This window comes from Oncorhynchus clarkii, chromosome 27, assembly GCF_045791955.1.
Source record: "Oncorhynchus clarkii lewisi isolate Uvic-CL-2024 chromosome 27, UVic_Ocla_1.0, whole genome shotgun sequence".
Taxonomy (NCBI): Eukaryota; Metazoa; Chordata; class Actinopteri; order Salmoniformes; family Salmonidae; genus Oncorhynchus; species Oncorhynchus clarkii.
In genome coordinates this window covers 42,464,597-42,485,973 of record NC_092173.1, presented here as the reverse complement: position 1 = coordinate 42,485,973, position 21,377 = coordinate 42,464,597, and the positions used below count along the sequence as shown (strand labels likewise).

General features: G+C 44.3%; 2 protein-coding genes across 2 annotated transcripts in view; both read right to left on the bottom strand.

The window, feature by feature from the left end:
- The window catches only part of LOC139386047 (SR-related and CTD-associated factor 4-like), a 42,711-nt gene extending 37,835 nt beyond the window's left edge, over positions 1-4,876 (bottom strand). Inside the window, exons 1-6 of the mRNA XM_071131460.1 lie at positions 4,709-4,876; positions 3,658-3,741; positions 3,468-3,512; positions 3,121-3,282; positions 2,291-2,614; positions 1,688-1,861 (exon numbers count right to left, since the gene is read on the bottom strand). Coding sequence (XP_070987561.1) covers positions 1,688-1,861; positions 2,291-2,614; positions 3,121-3,282; positions 3,468-3,512; positions 3,658-3,741; positions 4,709-4,738 — 819 coding nt within the window. The 5' untranslated portion in view covers positions 4,739-4,876. The remainder of the gene's footprint in view (positions 1-1,687; positions 1,862-2,290; positions 2,615-3,120; positions 3,283-3,467; positions 3,513-3,657; positions 3,742-4,708) is intronic.
- Positions 4,877-11,886: 7,010 nt separating this feature from the next.
- On the bottom strand, positions 11,887-16,953 carry LOC139385928 (sulfotransferase family 3, cytosolic sulfotransferase 1). The gene is made up of 6 exons (XM_071131225.1): positions 16,684-16,953; positions 13,722-13,924; positions 13,507-13,633; positions 13,141-13,235; positions 12,559-12,733; positions 11,887-12,301 (listed from the first exon to the last, which is right to left on the bottom strand). Exons 1-6 carry the CDS (start codon positions 16,823-16,825, stop codon positions 12,171-12,173), a joined length of 873 nt encoding a protein of 290 aa, XP_070987326.1. The 5' UTR covers positions 16,826-16,953; the 3' UTR covers positions 11,887-12,170.
- Between the last annotated feature and the right edge of the window lie 4,424 nt (positions 16,954-21,377).

Sequence of the window (21,377 nt, the reverse complement as noted above, 5' to 3'; positions counted from 1 at the left end):
GGCTGATTTCAAGGTTCTACTGCTAACCTACAAAGCATTAGATTTTATTTTACCTTTATTTAACCAGGCAAGTCAGTTAAGAACAAATTCATATTTTCAATGACGGCCTAGGAACAGTGGGTTAACTGCCTGTTCAGGGGCAGAACGACAGATTTGTACCTTGTCAGCTCGGGGGTTTGAACTTGCAACCTTCCGGTTGCTAGTCCAACGCTCTAACCACATGGGCTTGCTCCTACCTATCTCTCTGATTTGGTCCTGCCGTACATACCTACACGTACGCTACGGTCACATGACGGAGGCCTCCTTACTGTCCCTGGAATTTCTAAGCAAACAGCTAGAAGCAAGGCATTCTCCTATAGCTCTATATTTTTATGGAATGGTCTGCCTATCCATGTGAGAGACGCAGACTCCTCCATCTCAACCTTAAGTCTTTACTGAAGACTCATCTCTTCAGTGGGTCCAATGATTGAGTGTAGTCTGGCCCAGGGTTGCGAAAGTTGAAAGGCGAGGCACCGGAGCGAAGAACCGCCGTTGCTGTCTCTGCCTGGCCGGCTCCACTCTCTCCACTGGGACTCTCTGCCTTTGATCCTATTACAGTCACCGGCTTACTGGTGCTCTGCCATGCCGTCCCTGCGTCACCTGAATGGGTGGAATCGCTGACAGGATCTCCTGTCTGGTCCTGCACGGGCTTGTAAGGGTGGAGATCTTTGTGGGGTATACTCAGCCGGGTCTCGGGTAGTAAGTTGATATCTGTCTGTTGATATCCCTTTAGTGGTGTGGGGGCTGTGCTTCAGCAAAGTGGGTGGGGTTATATCCTGCCTGGTTGGCCCTGTCCGGGGGTATCGTCGAAAGGGGCCATAGTGTCCCCCGACCCAATTATCTATGCTGCCGGGGGGCTAGGGTCAGTCTGTTATATCTGGTATCCTGTGCAATTTAAGTATATATATCCCCCCCCCCCCCCCCCCACTAGGACCACGCCTCAGTCCCACCTGGCTGTACCCAGTCCCACCTGGCTGTGCTGCTGCTCCTGTTTCAACTGTTCTGCTTGCTGATATGGAACCCTGACATGTTCACCGGACGTGCTAACTTGTCCCGGACCTGCTGTTTTCAACTCTCTCTCTAGCGCACCTGCTGTCTCGACCACTGCGTGCTCGGCTATGAAAAGCCAACTGACATTTACTTGTGAGGTAGTGATATGTGGCACCCTCAACAACCACTGTGATTATTATTTGAGCCTGCTGGTCATCTATGAACGTTTGAACATCCTGAAGAACAATCTGGCCTTAAATGGCCATGTACTGTTATAATCTCCACCCGGGACAGACAGAGGGCTGGCCACCTTTCTCAGCCTGGTTCCTCTCTAGGTTTCTTCCTAGCTTCCTGCCTTTATAGGGAGTTTTTCCTAGCCACCATGTTTCTACATCTTCCTTGCTTGCGGTTTGGGGTTTTAGGCTGGGTTTCTGTATAGCACTTTGTGGCATCAGTTAAATGTAAAAAAGGGCTTAAAATAAATGTAATATGTGACTTACAAAAAAAAGTATATTTCGTTATGTGTTGGACCCCAGTAAGACTAGCTGTCGCTAATTGCGATCCTAATAAATCAAAAGCTGTCCTGTTAAGATTAGGCCTCTGAAAATGGTCTTGTTGGTCAAAAATATGCCTAAAGTACAAAAAAAGAAATCATTACCTTAGCTAGTGAGTTCTTCTGCTCCGTAGGATGTGTCTGGTGTGTGTTCAACGGTGGGTGGTGTGTATTATGCTGGCCTTGGACCACATGTGGGTGGTTCTGGTCAGCCATGGTGTTTGGAACCACGGGGGGAGTCTGTTGCCCTGGCTGGAACCTCTGGAGGATCTTCTGAAGCTGGACAGACAGGAAGGAATACAGCGGAATTACACTTAATCCACCCAATCAGTTACTACCTAGGTGACAAGCAAGATACTATGCAATTATCATTTATTGGGCTGGTAGAGAACTCCCCCCACCCCCCAGAATAATTAACTAGTTCACAGGAAACAGCCAACTGGATTGGTCAAGAAAGAGCAATGGTGAATTTCTGTCACAGTCATGTTGTTCTGGGGTATATGAGCTAGTAGTGTGTAATACTGTAACTATAACAAAATACTTAGAATATATTCCAGTTATACTCAATCACTGGACCATGGCAATTTAACAGGTAAACTCATGGGTACACTCATAGAAGTAGGACACAGCATCTAGGATCTCTATGGGTGCACTCATCGTCGCTGACCTGATATTGTGATGCATACTTTCATTCTATATAGCTCTCACCTCATGTCCCTGTCCAGACTGGAAAAGCTGTGCCACGGCAGCCAGGGCCTCAGGGTTCTGGAGCTGTGGGGGGAGCTGGGGCAGGGCTGCTGCTATGGAGGCCCTGGAGACTTGGGGCAGGGCTGCTGCTATGGAGGCACTGGAGACCGGGGTCTGGACTGATGCTATAGAGGCACTTGGCACCTGGGGCTGGGCCTGGAGGTCCTCCTGGGGGGAAGGAGTAGGGACTAAGGAGCCAGCAGCCATGTCCAAAAGGGGCTGGACGACGTCCATCTCAAATACAGCGTTCTTTTGCCACAGGTTGAGAACACGGATGATCTTACTCTGCAGGGAGAGAGGGAAAGGGAGACAAAGTGGAGGAATAAGAACCCATAATGAGAAAGGTTTACAGTTATGCTCTGCTTTAGCTGGCCATTAAGAATATCAGAAAGAGTAAAGTTTCAACTCTTAATTGCTGTACCAGCTCAATACAGCCACACCTCACCCAATACAGCCACACCTCACCCAATACAGCCACACCCGACCCAACTACTGATTAAGTCAATACAATCATCCACAATTTAACCGCTGATTAATTGAATAATCATCCACTACTTAACCGCTGATTAAATTGAATACAATCATCCACTACTTAACCACTGATTAATTGAATAAACATCCACTACTTAACCGCTGATTAAATTGAATACAATCATCCACTACTTAACCGCTGATTAATTGAATACAATCATCCACGATTTAACCACTGATTAGTGTGTTATCGCTAGAACAAAAACTGCATCCCCGACATGGTGGAACACCAGAAAAAAACGGCTACAGTAATAACCCACCTTGTCATCGTGTGGACAGAGGTAGAGGTTCTGGAATGTCGGGGTGAAGTTCTTTTGGAACCTGGGTCCATAGACGTCCTTATCCACTCCAAACTGATGTCGGGACTGTCGGACAATGGAATCCACCACGTATAAACCAGGAACCTTCAGTTCTGGCTTACACTGGAGTAACAAGTAACATATGTTATTATCACTAGTCTTTCCACATTATCACTGGTCTACAAAATTACAATAAGGGTAAATTAGGTTTGTTTTTGTTATATGCTTTTAAAAGCTACTGGCATTGTCTGAAAGCAAAGTGACCCCACTATTGATTATAGTTCCTTGGTTGTGTTTCCATGACATACCTTCTTGATGAACTTCTCCACAATCTGGACGACATGCTTGTATAGCTGAGAAAAGGGGACAAGAAGTGGAAACAGGATCATTATGTTTCATGGTGTGAATCTAAAACACGGTTACATCTTGGCATCACTTTTTTTTTTTACATATTTCATTTTCCAATGAGAAACACTCACACACGTTGGCCAAACTTACCTTGATAGCCTTTATTGCTGATTTAGTGACTGACATCATCTTTGCTCGTGATATTGGAGGCTTCATGTCAATCATGGAGAATAACTGGACAAGGAGGGAAACGAAGAATACCTTCAGCTAGCACCTAAACGAGGTCATCTAATCCAGACTCCACATCAATCCCAAAAGCACATTTGTTTTTATAAGCATGAAGACCAGAATTGGGGGATTGATGGTAGACAGGTCATGTTCACATAGGGAAACAAACACTGATGCCTCGACACTGAACACATGGTGCAAATACAGAGTAACATACAACGTGAAGGAGACGCTGCCATATTTCGGATTAGGCAACAACAAAAAATGAAAACAGGCTAGTCCCCTGCAAGAGGAAGACAGCTATCTAACTAGAATAACGCTTGCTAACGTTACGCAATAACACTTGTTATATTCACGTAACGTTATATTTTTCAGGAAGACATAACCAACTTAGTACATAGAAACAACTGGACAACTAACATTACCAAACTTTTAGTGACAACCATGTGGTTCTGCATTTCCTACAACAAACCCAACTAAGGTTAGTTAGCTAAATTAGCCACCATTGGCGTTATTGCCAATAACAAGCAGACCTTATCAGCCCAACAAAACAGAAAACTGGCCGTGCAATAGCGTTCACACTATCAGCGGTTAATGGCATGGGTTATACATTAATAGCAGACCAGTTGAGCAAGAAAACTCTTGCGGTTGATGCTCCATCGTCTAAGGTCAACAAGGGCAAAGTTCGCCATCATCTTGCATGATAGCTTTTAGAGTGTTATCGTTAGCTGCGTAGTCATTTTTGAGTTGTAGATTGGAAGGTCGAAAAGTGGGTAGCTTAGCTAGCTAACGTCTGATTTGCTACTACATTTAATAAACACATTGTGTTTCTGATCATTCTAGTAACATGACACAAAGTTGGCTAAATTAGGACATATTTAGCCAATACATCGACAATTCAACTAGCTAACATTAGCTAGATTAGCTAGCAGAATAGCCGCGTAGCTAGCGAACAGAAAGCTTCATGTTTTACCTCCAAGTTGAAAGCGTTGACGGAATCCATAATTATATGTTGATATGCCGACAAAATATATACCGTTTTAAATTAATAATACGTGTTCATTTAGCTGACTATGTTTATGTAGTCGCAAACATTGGCCTGCGTTGCTAACCCATCTATCCGCTGGTTGATAATAGGTGTGGCCAAAACGTTTCCGACGGAAACAAGTCTCGGGAACACAGAACAAAATTCCCGCGAGAAAAACCTAGAAGAGGCCAGGACTGGATTGCTGCAACGACACGCCACAGGGGTGAGCAGTGGGGTCAGGTTGCCATTCAAGTGTTTCACACAAGTTGAGAATGGCGATATGATGATAAATCGATAATTTATAGTAAACTCAATGATGCTAATCATAAAGATCGAAATGGATTTCAAGGGTAGCTGACAACACATGAAAGCTGTTAAAAATAAAATAAGAAAATTAAGTGATACTTCACAAACCCAAGATAAACCACCCCATAGAAATCAAATCACATGCGCCGAATACAACAGGTCGTTAACCAACAATGCAGTTTTAAGAAAAATAAGTGTTAAGTTAAAAAATTGATAAGTAAAAAATAAAAGTAACAAATAATTAAACAGCAGCAGTAAAATAACAATAGCAAGGCTATATACAGGGGTACTGATACAGAGTCAATGTGCGGGGGCACCGGTTAGTCGAGGTAATTCAGGTAACATGTACATGTAGGTAGAGTTAAAGTGACTATGCAGAGATTATAAACAGAGAGTAGCAGCAGCGTAAAAATGTTCATCCTGTAGTACTAACTCCAAAAACATTCTGGGATACTGTAAAGTCCATGGAGAATAACGGCACCTCCTCCCAACTGCCCACTGCACTGAGGCTAGGAAACACTGTCACCACCGATAAATCTACGATAATCGAGAATTTCAATAAGCATTTTTCTACGGCTGGCCATGCTTTCCACCTGGCTAGCCCTACCCCGGTCAATAGGTCTGTACCCAACCACAGGAACTTACCCAAGCCTCCCCTATTTCTCCTTCACCCAAATCCAAATTCAGCTGATGTTCTGAAAAAGCTGCAAAATCTGGACCCCTACAAATCAGCTGGGTTAGATAATCTGGACCCTCTCTTTCTAAAATGATCCTAAACAATATCCTAATCGCCATCGATAAATTACAATACTGTGCAGCCGTCTTCATTGACCTGGCCAAGTCTTTCGACTCTGTCAATCACCGTATTCTTATCGGCAAACTCAACAGCCTTGGTTTCTCAAATGACTGCCTCACCTGGTTCACCAACTCCTTCTCAGACAGAGTTCAGTGTGTCAAATCGGAGGGCCTGTTGTCCGTATCTCTGGCAGTCTCTATGGGGGTGCCAACGGGTTTAATTCTCGGGCCGACTCTTTTCTCTGTATAGATCAATTATGCCGCTCTTGCTGCTGGTGATTCTCTGATCCACCTCTACGCAGACGACACCATTTTGTATACTTGTGGCCCTTCTTTGGACACTGTGCTAACTAATGCCATACAACACTCCTTCCGTGGCCTCCAACTGCTCTTAAATTAAAGTAAAACTAAATGCATGCTCTTCAACCGATCGCTGCCCGCACCTGCCCACCCATCTAGCATCACTACTCTGGACGGTTTTAACTTCTGTTAATATGTGGACAACTACATATACCTAGGTGTCTGGTTAGACTGTAAACTCTCCTTCCAGGCTCACATTAAGCATCTCCCATCCAAAATTAAATCTAGAATTGGCTTCCTATTTCGCAACAAAGCATCCTTCACTCATGCTGCCAAAACATACCCCCGTAAAACTGACCATCCTACCGATCCTTGACTTTGGCGATGTCATTTACAAAATAGCTTACAACACTCTACTCAACAAATTGGATGCAGTCTATCACAGTGCCATCCGTTTTGTCACCAAAGCCCCACATACTACCCACCACTGCAACCTGTATGCTCTCGTTGGCTGGCCCTCGCTTCATATTCGTTGCCAAACCCACTGGCTCCAAGTCATCTATAAGTCTTTGCTAGGTAAAGCCCTGCCTTATCTCAGGTCACTGGTCACCATAGCAGCACCCACCCGTAGCATGCGCTCCAGAAGGTATATTTCACAGGTCACTCCCAAAGCCAATTCCTCCTTTGGCCGCCTTTCCTTCCAGTTCTCTGCTGCCACTGAAGCTGGAGACTCATATCTTCCTCACTAACTTTAAGCATCAGCTGTCAGAGCAGTTTACAGATCATTGCACCTGTACATAGCCCATCTTTAAATAGCCCACCCAACTACCTCATCCCCATATTTTATTTTATTTTTTTGCTCCTTTGCACCCCAGTATCTCTACTTGCACATTCATCTTCTGCACACCTATCACTCCAGTATTTAATTGCTAAATTGTAATTATTTCGCCACTATGGCCTGTTTATTGCCTTACCTCTCTAATCTTACTTCATTTGCACACACTGTATATAGACTTTTCTATTGTGTTATTGACTGTACGTTTGTCAGAGGGCATAGCGGGATTTCTTATAAGCTTCAGGGTTAGAGTCCTTGAAACCGGAAGCTCTACCCTTTAGCTCAGTGCGGATGTTGTCTTTAATCCATGGCTTCTGGTTGGGGTATATACTGTACGTACGGTCACTGTGGGGACGACATCATTGATGCACTTATTGATGAAGCCAGTGACTGATGTGATGTACTCCTCAATGCCATCAGAAGAATCCCGGAACATGTTCCAGTCTGTGATAGCAAAACAGTCCTGTAGCTCAGCAACTGCTTCATCTGACCACTTTTTTATTGACCGAGTCACTGGTGCTTCTTGCTTTAGTTTTTGCTTGTAAGCTGGAATCAGGAGGATAGAATTATGGTCAGATTTGCTCTACTCAACAAATTGGAGGGCGAGGGAGAGCTTTGTACTCGTCTCTGTGTGTGGAGTAAAGGTGGTCTATCATTTTTTTTTACCTCTGGTTGCATGTTTAACAAGCTGGTAGAAATGAGGTATAACGGATTTAAGTTGTCATTAAAGTCCTCGGCCACTAGGAGCGCCGCCTCTGGTTGAGCGTTTTTCTGTTTGCTCATTGAGTGCGGTCTTAGTGCCAGCATCAGTTTGTGGTGGTAAATAGACAGCTACGAAGAATATAGATGAAAACTCTCTCGGTAGATAGTGTGGGCTACAGCTTATCATGAGATACTCTACCTCGGGAGAGCAAAACCTCGAGACTTCCTTAGATTTCGTGCACCAGCTGTTGTTTTCAAATATACATAGACCGTCGCCCCCAGAGGACGCTGTTCTATCCAGCCGAAAAAGCATAAAACCCACCATCTGTATGTTATTCATGTCGTCGTTCAGCCACGACTCGGTGAAACATAAGCTATTAAAGTTTTTAATGTCCCGTTGGTAGGATATAGGTGTTATCCATTATTATCCATTGATTGTACGTTGGCTAATAGGAATGATGGTATTGGGAGATTACCCGTCGGATCCTTACAAGGCACCCAGACCTTTGTCCCCGATACCTCTGTCTCTTTCTCCTGCGAATGACGGGGATGAGGGTCTTGTCGGGCGTCTGAAGTAAATTCTTCCCGTCCGACTCGTTGAAGAAAAAGTATTCCTCCAGTACGGGGTGAGTAATCGCTGTCCTGATATCTAGAAGCTATTTTCGGTCATAAGACACGGCGGCAGAAACATTACGACCAAAATAAGTTACAAATAACGTGAAAAAAACACACAATTGGTTACGGGATCGTAAAAACAGCCTTTTCCTTCGGCGCCATTCCTAACTGCAGGAGCTGCTGGATGAGCTATATTGCTAGATACACTTTGCTTATTGTTGTGTTTAGGAAATATACTTTCCACAGCTTTTACTAGATGCAGTGCTGCTGTCAGAACCTCTGGTGGCTCAAAATAAGTTACAAATAACGTGGGAAATTGGTTTGGGGATCGTAAAACGGCAGCCATCTCCTCCGTCGTCATTATCATGAGCCACTCATTGTTTTACTTTTACATGACTAGTTAGGATGAGGTCTTAGTGTGCAGTAGTGTGTCCCACATGGCACCTTATTCCCATAGGGCCCTGGTCAAAAGTAGTGCACTAAAAGAAATAGGGTGCCATTTGGGATGAAACCTCAGTGTAATGCAACAATACTAACGTTGTCAACTCTTCAGACTTGATAGTGATCATATTCTGGATCAGTCTGGCTGCTTTTGTGTCATTTCGACTTTCATTTCCCGCTCAGTCAGTCTACCCAAGTAGGTGTTCCTTTCAGTCTCATTCCATCAAGTTCCTCAATATTGTGTATTTCAGGTTATGTTTTACAGACAGATGAGCGTGTATGATGCTTTGCCTGGAATCTGAAAGGGGGATAACTGATCAAGCTAATTGTTGGAACTCGCTGATGGGAAAAATAGTGTTTCACACTTGCATTTGTTTAATGCTATTTATTTTATTTTCTGCTCAGAGCTCAGTTCCAAAAAGTTCAAGAAATCATGAAGGAATTCTGCCTGATCTGTGATCTGATGGAGAATACTTGATTGATCCGGTTTCTGCTTTATCCCAACCCCTCTGAAAGACGCACACGCGTTGGAGCAGAGGGCAGCCAATGTAGCGTCCAAAGAACAGTTTTAGGGGTTAAGTGCTTTACTCAAGGACACAACGGCTAGATATGGCATTTGGGACAGTGATGTGGTTTGATGAAGTTGTGACTTAAACTCTTCAGAACTATTATAAGCAGCTGTATGTAACATTGGCTACCAGCTGTATGTATCATTGGCTACCAGCTGTAAGGCCCAAGGAGGTGTTGTATATGGCCAATATTTATTTTATTTTACCTTTATTTAACTAGGCAAGTCAGTTAAGAACAAATTCTTATTTTCAATGACGGTCTAGGAACAGTGGGTTAACTGTCTGTTCAGGGGCAGAACGACAGATTTGTACCTTGTCAGCTCGGGGATTTGAACTTGCAACCTTCCAGTTACTAGCCCAATGCTCTAACCACTAGGCTACCCTGCCGCCCCATGCCAACCGTAAAGTTTGGTGGAGTTGGAATAATGGTCTGGGGCTGTTTTTCATGGTTCGGGCTAGGCCCCTTAGTTCCACTGAAGGGAAATCTTAATGCTACAGCACATACAATGACATTCTAGAGGATTCTGTGCTTCCACCTTTAGGGAAGGCCCTTTCCTGTTTCAGCATGACAATGCCCCAGTGCACAAAGCGAGATCCATACAGAAATGGTTTGTCAAGATCGTTGTGGAAGAACTTGACTGGCCTGCACAGAGCCCTGACCTCAACCCGATCAAACACATTTGAGATTAATTGTAACGCCGACTGCACGCCAGGCCTAATCGCCCAACATCAGTACCTGACCTCACTAATGCTCTTGTGGATGATTGGAAGCAAGTACCCACAGCAATGTTCCAACATCTAGTTGAAAGCCTTCCCAGAAGAGTGGAGGCTGTTATACTAGCAAAGGGGGGACCAACTCCATATTAATGCCCGTGATTTTGGAATTAGATGTTTGACGAGCAGGTGTCCACATACTTTTGGTCCTATAGTGTAATTATGTTTTGTCATACTCATGGTATACGGTCTGATATACTACGGCTGTCAGCCAATCAGCATTCAGGTTTCGACCACCCAGTTTATAATAGTGGATACACCCTTATGTCATACTATTTTTTGTTATTTTTATTTAACCTTTATTTAACCTTTATTTAACTAGGCAAATTGGTTAAGAACAAATTCTTATTTTCAATGACGGCCTACCAAAAGGCAAAAAGCCTCCTGCGGGGACGGGGGCCTGGGATTTTTTAAATATTTTTTTTAAATGACAAAATATAGGACAAAACACACATCACGACAAGAGAGACAACACAACACTACATAAAGAGAGATCTAAGACAACAACATAGCATGACAACACAGAATGGTAGCAACACAACATGACAACAACATGGTAGCAACACAACATGACAACAACATGGTAGCAACACAACATGGCAGCAGCATAACATGGTAGAAGTACAAAACATGGTACCAATAGTATTGAGTACAGGCAACAGCACAAAGGGCAAGAAGGTAGAGACAACAATACATAACGCCAAGCAGCCACAACTGTCAGTAAGAGTGTCCATGACTGAGTCTTTGAAGAGATTGAGATAAAACTGTCCAGTTTGAGTGTTTGTTGCAGCTCGTTCCAGTCGCTAGCTGCAGCGAACTGAAAAGAAGAGCGACCCAGGGATGTGTTTGTTGCAGCTCGTTCCAGTCGCTAGCTGCAGCGAACTGAAAAGAAGAGCGACCCAGGGATGTGTGTGCTTTAGGGACCTTGAACAGAATGTGACTGGTAGAACGGGTGTTGTATGTGGAGGATGAGGGCAGAGATGTTTACAGAGGAGTACAGAGTGAAGCCGTTCTTCAATATATTCTGTTTGTCTGCACACACTTGAAACACGGACAAATCCTTTACAATTCTTACACTGCAGTGATTTGAGGAACGAAAGCTCTTACGTTGTATTTTACATAACCAAGCTTCACATGCGTCGGTCTTTATCAAAACAACAACAGGACCGACACACTTCCTTATTTTTCTCCATTCTCCCAGCGGGTCAAGACGCCGGGCACCAAAACACACCAGGAAATATCTTCGGGTATTGAAACCAGAACATCCGTCGTCACCCCTGAGATGACTCCTTTGACGGGCGTCTCTACTCCGAAGTTCAAAACACAAAAAAACGTCTGTTGTCCCGGATTCTTTTGAATCTCACTGCAATCACCCTCTGTTCTTCAGAAATACAATGAATCAAAAAATAAGACCATTCCTGGTCACTCTGACAACACTCCGCTTTTCCAAGGGCATACTTCACAATTTTCGACACCTCAAACGAGTTTTCCACATATGCATCTTTACAACAACAACATAAAAAAAACGCATCCCAAAAAAGAAGCGATTCATTTACACACGTTTCCTCCAGTCCAGTTTTAGACTTTTTCCATTTTGTTCCAGTTTTCGATACGAATGTTGTCCACTCAGAACATTCGTATAATTTACTCGACCCACTGCTTGGTTCCAACTCAGCATTCACTTCCTCCATCTTCCCCGCCCTACGGCCTCAGCTATACTGTCGGCGAGCGTTCTTTTTTACATCAAAATAAAAATACATATTAATTCAAATAAAAGATCTGAGTCTGACAGTATTGTTTCATTTAATTCCTCATCAAGGAGTGATCATTACTAGAATACACAAAAATAATAGTTCTGGAATTGTCCAAGTTTTGGTACATTCAACAGATAATTGACATGAATGTCGTTAGCAGAGTGTCCACTGGGAGGTTTGTGTCGGCAGAGCTGCAGGCTCCTCCCTTCCGTCACTGTAGACTTGCATTGCCATCCTTCCAAGGCTGGACTCATCACTGAGCTGTTGGAACTCCTGAACGTGAGGAGGTAGAGGAAGCCAGGGAGCGAAGGCTCCCATCACTCTGATTGTTGAGCCATGTCCCAGATGAACGTCAGAGTCCGGATATCCTTCATCCGTTCCTCAAAGACCTGGTCAAACCTCTCACTCTGGGCCACTGTGAACACGTTCTTCCACTCCCCGATTTTACCTGTCACAGCACAACCAACACGTCATTATTCAGAGTAAGAACATTATAAAATGGTTTATACACAGTTTATTTATAAACAGTCCCCCCCCCCCCCCCCCCTAATCTCAGGCCCATATTCATGAAGCGTCTCAGAGTAGGAGCGCTGATCTGGGATCAGGCCACCGTGTCCATGTGATCTTATTCATTATGATCTGAAAGACACAACTGATCCTAGATCAGCACTGTTATAGAGACGCTGTGTGAATACAGGGCCTGACCTTTGCGTAGGAACTGCCCCTTTTTGAGAATGTCTTCTGGTATGAACTCATAGTTGGCCTTGCGGTCGTTTTTCATGTTTTTGAACGTGGCTTTTTCCACTATCTTGTTGATGTCTGCTTCCGTCAGGTCCCTGTCCAGGAAACAGCAGATCTTCGTCACGGCTGTCTTCAGATCCTGAGAAAGGAGAAGTCCATTTAAAGATGGAACCCTGTGCCTGGGGTTGGTCAAGTGGTGAAGGCCACTGCCCTTCGGTACATTAACAATCCCCTGCCTGTGTGGGATCACATGCCAGTCCTACAGAACTTCTACACACTATGTCCTCCCTCTGTCTGTCTCCTTCTTCATTTCCATGTCCATCCTTGTTACCTGTGTGGGATCACATGCCAGTCCCACAGAACTTCTACACACTATGTCCTCTATCTGTCTCTCTCCCTCTTCATTCTCATGTCAATCCTTGTTAATAAAATCGGAAAAATTAGGTTGAAATATTGAGGGACAGGTAAAGTCAGGCTGGTTGGTTGTCTCTAGCTAGCTATCCAGGTCAGAGGTCATGGGTGTCAGATGAGTCTGTAATATCTTACCATGATCATGTCCTCATAGGTCAGAAACAGGATGTTGTACTGGTCTCTCTTACTGTGCCACTCTCTGATGTGGTCGAACCAGGACGAAGCACCAACTGTAGGTCAGTAACAGGGTTATAACAGGTCACCAAGGTCAATACAGTATTCATGGATTGGTCAAAAGTAGTGTAACTGTGAAAAAGGGGTGATATTTAGGACACAGGCTGTCGGGGTCATCACAGGCTGTTGTGTGTCCCACATGGAACCCCATTCCCTATTTGACCAGAGCCCAATTGGCCATGGTGAAAATGAGTTCACTATGTAGGGAATAGGCTATTCATTTGGGAGACAACCAATGGTGTTATATAAATGATGTCTTTACTCTACCATTCCCTGCTAACCACTGGTCCAGAAAGTCCTCGAAACTCTTTGGGGTCTCAAACATGGCCCAGTTAACACACCAGTGATAGTAGGAAGTCACGTTGTCCTTTGGGTTCCGCATCACATAGATCATCTGAGAATAAGAGAGATATTTACAGCCCTACGGGCCTCCGTGTAGGGTACCTCCATTAACATTCTCATTCGACCCTCCTTGTGCCTACCTTTGCCTTCTTGTCCCTCAGGCCTGGGGGCATGAGTACAGGGGTGAGGTGGGAGGCGAATAACCGCGGGTTAGGGCGTAAGGAATAGTCAGGGCGTTTGTCAATATACTCCAGCCATGGCATCATCTCCAAGTTGTTGGGATAGATATCACCCATCTCGGACTCACAGATAGAAGTGATGATCTGCTGTGCCCAGATGGTTCCTGCAGGTTAGGAAAGGTGTCAGTCATAAAGCTCTTGGGGCCGACTCGGTGGAAAGGGGATTCGAAAAACAACAAAGCTCTTGGGGCCGACTCGGTGGAAAGGGGATTCGAAAAACAACAAAGCGGTCACCCTGCCAGAGCTGAAAGGGCTGGAGTAAAACAAGCGCTAAGACAGTTTCACTATTTCCTCATGAGAAATGTTTAAGTTATATATAAAAGTAGCAGTCAAAAGTTTGAACACACCAACTCATTTAAGGGTTCTTCTTTATTTGCATTTTCATGTAGTAACCATATATTTTAGATTTTAGATTCTTCAAAGTAGCTACCTTTTACCTTGACAGCTTTGCACACTCTTGGCATTCCCTCAACCAGCTTCATGAGGAATGCTTTTACAACAGTCTTGAAGGAGTTCTCACATACAGTATGCTGAGCACTTGTTGGCTGCTTTTCCTTCACTCTGCGGTCCAACTCATCCCAAACCATCTCACTTGGGTTGAGATCGAGTGATTGTGAAGGTTATCTGATGTAGCACTTCATCACTCTCCTTGGTCAAATAAACAATACACAGCTTGGAGGTATGTTTTGGGTAATTTTTCTGTTGAAAAACTAAAGACAGTCCCCCTAAGCGTAAACCAGATGGGATGACGTATTGCTGCAGAATGCTGTGGTACCCATGCTGGTTAAGTGTCTCTTGAAATTTAAATAAATCACTGACAGTGCCAACAGCAAATCACCCACACACCATCACACCTCCTCCTCCATGCTTCGCGGTGGGAATCACACATGCAGAGATCATCCGTTCACCTACTCTGCGTCTCACAAGACACGGCGGTTGGAACCAACAATATCAAATTTAGACTCAGACCAAAGGACAGATTTCCACCGGTCTAATGTCCATTGCTCGTGTTTCTTGGCCCAAGCAAGTCTCTTCTTATTATTGGTGTCCTTTAGTAGGGGTTTCTTTGGAGCAATTCGACCATGAAAAGGAAAAGGCTGCTGAAGTTCTATCAACACATCAACTGTAGTACTCACGCTGCTAAAACACTCAACCACTGCTACTCCAACTTCTGGGATGCAAAAAGCCCCCCCCCCCCCCCCCCCCCCCCCCCCCCCGCCTTCCTGTCGGCAAATCTGACCACGACTCCAACAGGAATCACCCGTGCTAAGGACTATTCAACGCTGGTCTGACCAATCGGAATCCACGCTTCAAGATTGTTTTGATCAAGCGGACTGGGATATGTTCCAGGTAGCTTTCGAGAATAGTATTGACGAATATACTGATACGGTGACTGAGTTTATCAGGAAGTGTATAGGAGATGTTGTACCCACTGTGACTATTAAAACCTACCCAAACCAAAAAGCTGTGGATAGATGGCAGCATTCACGCAAAACTGAAAGCGCGAACCACCGCATTCAATCTCGGCAAGTTGACTGGGAATATGGCAGAATGCAAGCAGTGTAGTTATTCCCTCCGCAAGGCAATCAAACAGGCAAAACCTCAGTATAGAGACAAAATGGAGTCGCAATTCAACGGCTCAGACGCGAGACGTATGTGTCAGGGTCTACAGACAATCACGAGAGCCAGTTTCATCATAACGCTTGATTGTTTTTGCGACTGCACTTGAAGAAACTTTCAAAGTTCTTTACATTTTCCGTATTGACTGACCTTCATGTCTTAAAGTAATGATGGACTGTCATTTCTCTTTGCTGCTTATTTGAGCTGTTCTTGACATAATATGGACTTTGTCTTTTCCCAAATAGGGCTACCTTCTGTATACAACCCCTACCTTGTCACAACACAACTGATTGGCTCAAACGCATTAAGAAGGAAAGATTCCACAAATTAACTTTTAACAAGGCACACCTGTTAATTGAAATGCATTCCAGGTGACAACCTCATGAAGCTGGTTGAGAGAATGTCAATAGCGTGTAAAGCTGTCATCAAGGCAAAGGGTGGATACTTTGAAGAATCTTAAATATAAAATATAATTTGATTTGTTTTACATTTTTTTGGTTACTACATGATTCCATATGTGTTATTTCATAGTTTTGATGTCTTCACTATTGTTCTAAAATGTAGAAAATAGTAAAAAAATTAAGAAAAACCCTGGAATGAGTAGGTGTGTCCAAACTTTTAATTTTGGTAATTTTGCAGTGGTCTCTTCATTTTTTTCCAGAGCTGTATATATTTACTTTAACTTTTTCTCCCCAATTGGTAGTTAGTCTTGTCCCATCGCTGCAACTCCCGTGCGGACTCGGGAGAGGTGAAGGTCCAGAACCGTGTGTCCTCCTAAAAGCGACCCTGCCAAGCCGCACTGCTTCTTGACACACTGCTCGCTTTACCCGGAAGCCAGCCGTACCAATGTGTCGGAGGAAACACTAGAGCGCGATAGGACAAGGACTTCACGGCCGGGTAAACACTGTCCTAACAGCCGACACAGATCGAACCCTGTAATGACGCCTCGAGCACTGCTGTGCCCAGACCGCTGCGCAACTTTTGGATATAAGTTATATTTTTCAATAATCAATGGATATCATTAATTTAAAAGTCCAAAGATGGATGTTCCAATCCCGGATTTCCCTTTAACTTTCTAAAATGCTGTTTTTATGCTCTCTACTTATAATGGTTTCTCAACCTCACTGATTACCTAAACAGAGCCGAGATCGCAACCCTTTTCATGGCTAGTAACCCCATGTATGATAAGTGTTTCTAGACCATCTCAAAAGCTGTTTTTCCATCCAGCAGATTTGTCACTCACCTGATTTAGGGTAAGTGACCAGAAAGATGTCACTGTCCCGGATCTCAAAGCTCTGCAGGGAGTCAATGTGCTCAGCGTTGACCAAATCCTTCGCAAAAACATAGTCCTTGTACTTGACCAGGTCATCGGTGAGCTTCTCCATAATAATGGTAGTTTTGTATAAATATTAGTATCTACAGTGGATATGAATAGCTATGCAACAAAGAACCAAATGAAGTTGGAATTACAGCACGTTTAGACTTTGGAACGTGTGGTAAGGTTCGCGGAGTTATTACGAGTAAGATTCACTGACGTTGCAATAATGTGCACTCCCGAGTCGTCGTTCTAACGCTACGACATCCAGTGTAGTCGGTAAGTATTCAGACCCCTTGACTCTTTCCACATTTTGTTACATTACAGCCTTATTCTACAATGGATTAAATCGTCCCTCCCCTAATCAATCTACACACAATACCCCATAATGACAAAGCAAAAACAGGGTTATAGAATTTTTTTGCAAAAGTATTACAATTATTATTATTTGTATTATGAAATATCACATAAGTATTCAGACCCTATATTCAGTACTTTGTTGAAGCACCTTTGGCAGCGATTACAGCATCGAGTCTTCTTGGGTATGATGATACAAGCTTGGTACACCTGTAATATGGGGAGTTTCTCCCATTCTTCTCTGCAGATACTTTCAAGTGTTGATTGGTGGAGTGCTGCAGAGACCCGTGTGTTAAACTAGTGGTTTTACACCCTTGTGTTATACTAGTGGTTTATCCTCTTGTGTTATACTAGTGGTTTACACCCTTGTGTTACACTAGTGGTTTATCCCCTTGTGTTACACTAGTGGTTTACCCCCTTGTGTTATACTAGTGGTTTACACCCTTGTGTTACACTAGTGGTTTATCCCCTTGTGTTAAACTAGTGGTTTACACCCTTGTGTTATACTAGTGGTTTACCCCCTTGTGTTAAACTAGTGGTTTATCCCCTTGTGTTATACTAGTGGTTTACCCCCTTGTGTTACACTAGTGGTTTACCCCCTTGTGTTACACTAATGGTTTACCCCCTTGCGTTACACTGACAGCAAGGATTTGTGAAGAGCAGAATAAACAACCTCTAGCATCATCAAAACAGTTGCTTTCCGAGGTGTTAAAGTTCAGTTCGTCATTGTTATGTAAATGAAGGCTGAAAAGGTACCCGTTGCCTGGCTTTGGCCCCAAGTGAGAGCAGGGGAGATGGGGGGGACAAACAGGTAGATGGGTAGACAGACTTCCAGTGTGTGAAGATAACCCTGAGGTGAGGGGTACACTTCTCCTCCTCTCGTCTCTCTTACCTCTCCTTCCTCCCCCCCTGTTCCTCTGGATAGGAGTTAAAACGGGACTGGGTCTGGAGAGATGAGCCTCTCCCACTGCCTTTCTCCCTGGCCAACCCTGAGAAGGTACAGAAACGCAGACATGTTGATTCTGCTGTATAACACCAAGCTGAGACCAGTGTCAGTACAGAGATTTGTCAAGTAGGCCCACGTCTGAGACGGAGAAAATAAAGTTGACCTCATCTGACTTTAAGAAGAAACGGATGGATGGGTTACTGTCACGAGGTGTTTTGATAAACTACACTTCCTAAACACAATCATATTGTCAAAGTTGGTCATTTCAGAGAGAGAAAAGCCAGACGGTGAGCCACCAGAGGTTCTGGCAGTAGCACTGCATCTAGTAAAAGCTGTGGAAATTACATTTCCTAAACACAACAATAAGCAAAGTGTATCTAGCAATATAGCTCATCCAGCAGCTCCTGCAGTTAGGAATGGCGCCGAAAGAAAAGGCTGTTTTTACGATCCCGTAACCAATTGTGTGTTTTTTCACGTTATTTGTAACTTACTTTGTACATAATGTTTCTGCCACTGTGTCTTATGACCGAAAAGAGCTTCTAGATATCAGGACAGCGACTACTCACCCTGTACTGGAGGAATACTTTTTCTTCAACAAGTCGGACGAGAAGAATTTACTTCAGACGCCCGACAAGGCCCTCATCCCCGTCATTTGCAGGAGAAAGAGAAGGAGATATCAGGGACGAAGGTCTGGGTGCCTTGTAAGGATCCGACACCGAGAGGGTAATCTACCTTTACCATCAGTCCTATTAGCCAATGTACAATCAATCGATAATAAAATAGACAAACTACTATCACGTATATATTCCACCGGGCCAATAAAAACTAACATCTTATGTTTCACCGAGTCGTGGCTGAACAACGACATGAATAACTTACAGATGGTGAGTTATACGCTTTTTCGGCTGGATAGAACAACGGCCTCTGGTAAGACAAGGGGCAACGGTCTATGTACTGTATATTTGAAAACAACAGCTGGCGCATGAAATCTGAGGAAGACTAAAGGTTTTGCTCGCCTGAGGTAGAGTATCTCATGATAAGCTGCAGACCACACTATCTACCAAGAGAGTTTATCTGTATTTTTTGCAGCTGTCTATATACCACCACAAACCGTTGCTGGCACTAAGACCGCACTCAATGAGCTGTATACGGCCATAAGCAAACAGGAAACCGCTCATCCAGAGGCGGCGCTCCTAGTGGCCGGGGACTTTAATGCAGGGAAACTTTAATCCATTTTACCTCATTTCTATCAGCATGTTAAATGTGTAACCAGAGGGGAAAAAACTCTGGACCTCCTTTACTCCACACACAGAGACGCGTACAAAGCTCTCCCTCGCCCTCCATTTGGCAAATCTGACCATCATTCTATCCTCCTGATTCCTGCTTACAAGCAACAACTAAAGCAGGAAGTACCAGTGACTCGGTCAATAAGAAAGTGGTCAGATAAAGCAGATGCTAAGCTACAGGACTGTTTCGCTAGCACAGACTGAAAAATGTTCTGGGATTCTTCCGATGGCATTGAGGAGGACACCACATCAGTCACTGGCTTCATCAATAAGTGCATCGATGACGTCCCCCCCACAGTGACCGTACGTACATACCCCAACCAGAAGCCATGGATTACAGGCAACATCCACACTGAGCTAAAGGGTAGAGATGCCGCTTTCAAGGAGCGGGACTCTAACCCGGAAGCTTATAAAAAAAAATCTTGCTATGCCCTCCAACGAACCATCAAACGGGCAAAGCATCAATACTGAACTAAGTTCGAATCGTACTACACCGGCAAGCTGCTCAGTGACACAAGCCTACCAGGAAAGCTAAATGACTTCTATGCTCGCTTCGTGGCAAGTAACACTGATACATGCATGACAGCATCAGCTGTTCCAGACGACTGTGCGATCACGCTCTCCAAAGCCGATGTGAGTAAGACCTTTAAACAGGTCAACATTCACAAGGCCGCAGGGCCAGACGGATTATCAGGACGTGTATTCCGAGCATGCGCTGACCAACTGGCAAGTCTACTCACTGCCATTTTCAAACCTCTCCCTGTCTGAGTCTGTAATACCAACATGTTTCAAGCAGACCATCATAGTCCCTGTGCCCAAGAACACTAAGGTAACCTGCCTAAAGGACTTCCGACCCATAGCACTCAAGTCTGTAGCCATGAAGTGCTTTGAAAGGCTGGTCATGGCTCACATCAACACCATTATCCCAGAAACCCTAGACCCACTCCAACTTGCATACCGCCCCAACAGATCCACAGATTATGCAATCTCTATTGCACTCCACACTGCCCTTTCCCACCTGGGCAAGAGGCAATGGTAGACTGGCCGCCGGGAGCAACAGGACAGTTCCCGGTGGCCCGAGGGTCGTTTTGGCCTGCTCCGAATATTCAACTTGACCAGCGCGACTCTCACTCTCTCGCTACAGTGTCCCCACGCCAAAAAATGACATCAGGTCTCTCCGCGCCGCACATAGCAACCGTCTCCACCTGCTTCTCTACGGATAACATTTTAGACACGTCGCACGGCGAAATGGACGGTCAGAAAAGGAAAGGTGGAGCAGAGAGGGAGAGAATAAAACAAGAGAAAGGCCCTTTGCCACAGACGCAGCTAAATAAGCGACATGTTCAGGGACCAGGTTAGTCAAAAACACCAGCTAAACCACACACACACACACACTGAGACACACACACACACACACACACACACACACACACACACACACACACACACACACACACACACACACACACACACACACACACACACTGACACCCAGCATGGCATGACACCCAGTAGCCTAGCTAATAATAGTGACACAACGGCCGGTAGGCTAAACAGTTTGCACAGTCTTACGTCTTCGTGGAGGAATTATATAATAGCAATGAGTGCAACATAGCGATCATAATATGACTCTGAAGGCAATATGTTTCAACTAGTAAAACATAGTAAAAAAAATAGTAAACCTAGACTATGGACTTGCTGGCATTCGGTCATGACTCATGCCACATACACTAGGGAAAGTGCACATCCACTGTACAGAGAAACAGGCTACAGTAACCTAACCATGATGCATGCATGAACGTAACACAGTAAGTAGCCTGTGTGACACATCACGGGAAATGACAAAGATCATTAGCGCCATTAGTACCAGCACTACTACAATAATATCCAGCTCCGGGGAAAAAACATCAAGAGATCACGATTTATGGACACCAGTGAGTAAACGTTGTAATCTACATTTTTTTTTTTTTGTAGAGGAGTTATTTTTCGACTTTTGTACTATACTTACATTGTTGTAGTTTATGTTCAAGTTC

Bases quoted from the DNA above. Each gene is read 5' to 3' on its own strand.
- LOC139385928 (XM_071131225.1), bottom strand. From the start codon at position 16,825: ATGGAGAAGCTCACCGATGACCTGGTCAAGTACAAGGACTATGTTTTT. The intron at 13,925-16,683 runs GTGAGTGACAAA...CCTAACCTGCAG, and splicing joins GGTCACTTACCCTAAATCAG to GAACCATCTGGGCACAGCAG. The intron at 12,302-12,558 runs GTCAGGCCCTGT...GTGCTGTGACAG, and splicing joins GGGGCAGTTCCTACGCAAAG to GTAAAATCGGGGAGTGGAAG.